This window comes from Myotis davidii, unplaced genomic scaffold, assembly GCF_000327345.1.
Source record: "Myotis davidii unplaced genomic scaffold, ASM32734v1 scaffold70, whole genome shotgun sequence".
Taxonomy (NCBI): Eukaryota; Metazoa; Chordata; class Mammalia; order Chiroptera; family Vespertilionidae; genus Myotis; species Myotis davidii.
This window is the reverse complement of record NW_006282434.1, coordinates 1,799,909-1,805,673: the sequence shown is the minus strand read 5'-3', so window position 1 is coordinate 1,805,673 and position 5,765 is coordinate 1,799,909. Positions and strand designations below refer to the sequence as shown.

At 44.7% G+C, this 5,765-nt stretch overlaps 1 protein-coding gene across 1 annotated transcript in view; it reads right to left on the bottom strand.

Annotated features, from left to right (window-relative positions):
- DNAJC15 (DnaJ heat shock protein family (Hsp40) member C15) overlaps nt 1-5,765 on the bottom strand; it is a 102,501-nt gene that overhangs the window by 48,128 nt on the left and 48,608 nt on the right. Inside the window, exon 3 of the mRNA XM_015559456.1 lies at nt 4,350-4,423. Coding sequence (XP_015414942.1) covers nt 4,350-4,423 — 74 coding nt within the window. The remainder of the gene's footprint in view (nt 1-4,349; nt 4,424-5,765) is intronic.

Genomic DNA, 5,765 nt, shown 5'->3' with positions numbered 1-5,765 from the left:
ACCCCCCCATCGCCCCGGCCTTGAGTGTGACAGGGGGCAGTGCCCCAACCCCCCAATCGGCCCTAACCTGAGCGTGACTGGGGGTGGCATCACAACCTTCCGATCCACCCTGCTCTGTGCATGACAGGGGGCGGCGCCCCCAACTCCCTAATTGGCCCTGCTCTGAGCCCGACGAGGGGCTGCACCTAGGGATTGGGCCTGCCCTCTGCCACCCGGGAGCAAGCCTAAGCCAGCAGGTCATTATCTCCCGAGGGGAACCTAACTGCGAGAGGGCACAGGCCGGGATGAGGGACTCTCCCTCCCCCCGAGTGCACAAATTTTTGTGCACCAGGCCTCTAGTTCTTTCTAATTAAAGGGTAATATGCAAATTAACTGTCACTCTATCACAAAGATGGTGGCACCCAGTCATCTCAGCCCCGCCGGAGTCCCAGTCCCTCCCCGGGGGACGGGGGTTCGGGCTGCGGCTGGTGGCCTTTGAGAGCAGGCAGTGTGAGCGGCCTGGTGTAATGCTTGCTTCATCCCCACAGCGACGAAGCAAGCATTCCACACCCAGCCATGGATGGGCCTCTGGCCAGCCAGGGCTCGGAATGCTTGCATACAAAGAGAAGGAACTGTTGAGCTGAGCAGAGTCGAGTGGCCCCCGACTCTCGGGCAAGGTCAAGTCTGGGTGGCCAGAGGGTGGTAGGGGTGGAGGATAGTCTGACAAGAGGGGCTGGTGGCGGAGGCACAGGGGTGAAAGCCGGACGAGAAAGAGGAAGGAAGCTCTTTATTGGAGTTCCTGAGAACAGGGAGGGAAGTTGTTTGCATTTGCCTGCCATGGATGGGCCTCTGGGCCGCAGAGAGCTTCTGGGCAGTGGGCACGGAGTGGTCAGGCCCCGCAGAGAGCTACCAGTGTCTTAATAATAAAGAAAATAAATATAAAAATAAATAAATAAATAAATAAATAAATGAAATGGAACACCAGGCAAGAGTGATCTTAAATGTGAATGAAAGGTGATAAAACATTCATTTTTGGTGTAAATAAATGTGACATGTTTAAAAAAAAGACTGTTATTTATTCACCTTTTTTTTTCAGTTAATATAATAGGGAGCCCTAGCTGGTTTGGCTCAGTGGATAGAGTGTCAGCCCGCAGACTGAAGGGTCTGGGTTTGATTCTGGTCAAGGGCACAGGCCAGGGTTGTGGACGCAATCTCCAGTAGGGGGAGTACAGGAAGAAGCCAATCAATGATTCTCTCACCACTGATATTTCCACCTCTCGCCCTCTCCCGTCCTCTCTGAAATCAATAAAAAAATATTTGTAAAAAATGGAGGAAAAAAAACAACTATGTCATTATTTTCATTCCTATTATTCTATTTCAAGTCACTATAATTTATTACTGGGACTGTCGCAAGGTCTTATAATTGGTTTCAATGTACTCTGGTTAATTCTAGTCAGCAGTCACCCAACCTTTCAGACCTCACGGTTGGCAACCGCTATATCTAATCTATATTCTATGCAACAGACAAATTAATAATTTAAATAAAAAATCATATTGCCCCTATGCTCAAAACCTTCCATAAGCTTTCCAATTTACTTAAAGGAAAATTTGCAGTTTTCATCAGAGTTATTAGGCCCTAAGTAATCTGGGCCCAAACTATTCTCTTTGCATAATCCACTGGAGTTACTCCAGCTGCTAAACTCATGTCTACCGCAGGACCTTTGCAGTATTCCCATTGCCTACAAAACTCTTTCTTGAGATGTTCACAGGTCCTGCTCCCTCATCTTCTCAGAGACCGTCCCTCACCTATAAATATAGATTCCTCTCTGTTGTTATTCTTTAACCTCTTACCCTCATTCAACACTTCTACATATCATATATGTTATGTATTCATCTCTTAACTGTCTCCACTAAAGATGTAAGCTCTTAGATCAGTGGTTCTCAACCTTCTGGCCCTTTAAATACAGTTCCTCATGTTGTGACCCAACCATAAAATTATTTTTGTTGCTACTTCATAACTGTAATGTTGCTACTGTTATGAATCATAATGTAAATATCTGATATGCAGGATGGTCTTAGGTGACCCCTGTGAAAAGGTCGTTCGACCGCTAAAGGGGTCGTGACCCACAGGTTGAGAACCGCTGTCCTAGATAGCATTGTCTTTGTCTGGTTCATTACTATATCCCATTATACACAATAATGCCTGGTTTATAGTAGGTGCTTAATGAATATTTATTGAATAAATGCTAACTACCTTTTAATAGTTTACTGGAATAAAATATAAATAGGAAAATAGAAAATAAATACATACTCCTTCTAATCAGAGACATGCATTTATAGATCTGTAAAATCTCTTACAGTTCTTTTCAACCTGAGTTTTATTATTTGTTAGTATGTTATACTTTGAAAGTGAGGTTGTTGTTTATGACTAAGCCATACAAACTTGTAATGCTTTTGCTAAAATAAGACATTCTTTCTCAAACTACTACAAACCAAACTGATCTATCCCAGATGGCTTCTATTTCCCAGAAGTCAATGGTAATACTGTAACTAGAGGCCTGGTGCACAAAAATTTGTGCATTCGGGCGGGGGGGGGGGTTCCCTCAGCCTGACCTATGCCCTCTTGCAGTCTGGGACCCCTTGGAGGATGTCCACCTGCTGGCTTAGGCCCGCTCCCTGGGGGATCGGGCCCAAGCTGGCAGTCAAACATCTTTCTGGCAGCCCGACAGCCCTCAGGGGATGTCCACTTGCCAGCGGGGAGCAGGCCTAAGCTGCAGTCAGACATCCTTAGTGCTGCGGAGGAGGCAGGAAAGGTTCCCACCACCACCGCTGTACTGGCAACCATCAGCCTGGCTTGTGGCTGAGCAGACCTCCCACTGCGGGAGCGCACTGACCACCAGGGGGAAGCTCATGCATTGAGCATCTGCCTCCTGGTGGTCAGTGTGTGTCATGGTGACCAGTCATTCCCAGTCATTCTGCTGTTAGAGATAATTTGCATATTACCCTTTTATTATATAGAATTGAGGCCTGGTGCACGGGTGGGGGCCAACTGGTTTGCCCTAAAGGGTGTCCCGGATCAGGGTGGGGGTCCCGCTGGGGTGCCTGGCCAGCCTGGGTGAGGGGCTGATGGCTGTTTGCAGGCTGCCGAAACCCCCTTCAGGGTGGGGGTCCCACTGGGGTGCCTGGCCAGCCTGGGTGAGGGGCTGATGACTGTTTTCAGACTGACCAAGCTCCCTGGTGACTGAAGCTCCCAGCCTTTCCTTTTTTTGTTTTTGTTTTTATTCACTCCAGCTCCGTGGCCATGGTGTCTGGAAGCAGGTATCTGGGGTTTATTTACCTTCTATAATTGAAAATTTGTTGCCTTGAGAGGAGGCAAGCTTCCAGCAGCCACCTAGAAGCTTGGCTTCTTCCATCGCAGGGTCAAACAAGCCTCCTGCTCGCTCCAGCTCCATGGCCATGGCCTGCTTTCAGCAGGTATCTGGGGTTTATTTACCTTCTATAATTGAAACTTTGTTGCTTTGAGTGTAGCTCAGAGCAGGCCGTGGCAGGATGGCTTCCTGCATCACTAGAGCAACCAAGCCTCCTGCTTGCTCCAGCTCCATGGCTGCTGGCCGCCATCTTGATTGGGTTAATTTGCATATATAGTTGCTCTGATTGGCTGGTGGGCGTGGCTTAAGGCATAGCAAAAGTACAGTCAATTTTCATGTTTGTCTATTACTAGTTAAGATGTTTCAGTGAATTCTCTGTGTATTGTCTCCAGTGGTCCCAAACGAGTTTACCACCCTATAGAGTTACCTATCATTTATTCATCACTTACCTTTAGCTCAGCAGTGCAGCTATGATGCTAGTAGATTAATGTAAAAGCCCTACAGATTTCAAGTTTGGAATCTTATAATTTTATGTTCGAGATGACCAGTTTTGGCAGTACAAGGGGATTAGTTTCAAATTTCAAAATGAAATAAACACTTGTGTGGGCCACACCAGATCACAGACCACATATATTTTGTTCACCAGCCATACCCAGCTCATGGCACAGGGACTGGTTTACAGTAAACAATCACTAAGTGAACAAATGAATATTAATTAAACAAGGAAAATAAATTACCTCAAAATTGATGTAATAATACTAAAAGAATGCAATAGTAAGAAATAATTAGATGTCAAAACAATAAAAAAGGTTGGATATAAAAATGTGACCAAGAAGCTTAAAAGAATCTAAATCAATAAATGAGACAAACTCTCTGAGGATATAACAAAAGAAGTAAACCTTCCACAAATTTGGAAAATTCAAGACTTTTTTTTGAATTACTGTCAAATATGATACTTAAAAATCAAAATGAGCTTTCTAATGAAAGCTGTCTTTAACTTACAGGAGTTGAAATCTTCTTTGCAGTTTCTGTGATTACTTGTTCCAGAGGTTTCCAGATCTGAAATACACAGCGACCTAAATAGCAAAAGGAATAGAAGCAAATACTTTTTTCTATAATCAAAGTCAATACCCACAAAGTGCTTCCCACAGTATTTATTGATAATTTATTTTACATAGCTCATTTCAATAACTATTTCAATATTTTTTTCAAATTCCAAATTTATTGAATATCATTATCATGACTATTAAATTTGTCAAGTTCTAGTTCATTATAGAATAAAAAATGTCAATGTTATACATTTCTTATGCAATGTTATAGGTCACAGAAACTGTAGATGAAGTCCTTTAGCAAGAAGATACTCATGAATCTGCAATGATCATTGGTATTGCTTTATACAGTGATAAACATTTTTTTTTTTTGGTGCCCTTGGCCAGAATCGAACCTGAGACCCCTTCAGTCTGCAGGCTGACGCTCTATCCACTGAGCCAAACCAGCCAGGGCAGTGATAATCACTTTTGAATATATGGAAAACAAATACTGTTTAGAATCTATACAAAACAGGAGTGATTTTAATGGAGTTAGCTCTAAACTAAAAAAGCAATATGTAAGAAATATTTGCCAAGGATATTTATTAACAATTTCTCATTGAAGATGACTATTCTTCTAAACATATATTTTATTTTTGTGCTTTTCTTTCTTAGATATCCTAATAATTAATAATAAAAATGATTGAATCCTGAGACAGAGGACAGCAGTGCTCCAGGATCCTCAGCCATCAAGACAGCCTCCCGGGGGGTCCACAGTCACATCCCCTCCTGCCATCAGCTTATGCCAGCTCCTTGCACTCTTTCTAGAACACACCTTAGAGGGACTACAGCAGCTGGTGGGGTCAGGCAAGAGTCTGGATTGTCTCAGGTATTTGATAGGTGCAGAGACTCAGCCTTACCATGGGCCTCCTAGCGGCTGCTCCTGCTGCAGAAGCAGCCACTCATTCAGGTCAGCTGAACAGCGCTTCCACTCTGTGAGCACACTGACCACCAGGGGGCAGCTCCTGCATTGAGGGTCTGTCCCCTGGTGGTCAGTGCACGTCATAGTGATTAGTCAACCAGTCATTCTGGTCATTCTGCCAGTTCAGTCACTGGGGAGGGAATATATATAATATATATACTAGTGGCCCGGTGCATGAAATTCGTGCACGGGGTGGGTGTGTTCCTCAGCCTGGCCTGAACCCTCTCCAATTTGGGACTCCTCAAAAAAATGTCTGCAGGGATCAGGCCTAAACTGGCAGTCAGACATCCCTCTCACAATCCAGGACTGCTGGTTCCTAACCGCTCGACTGCTTACCTGCCTGATCGCCCCTAACCACTCTGCCTGCCAGCCTGATTGCCCCCAACTGCACCCCCCTTCTGGCCTGCT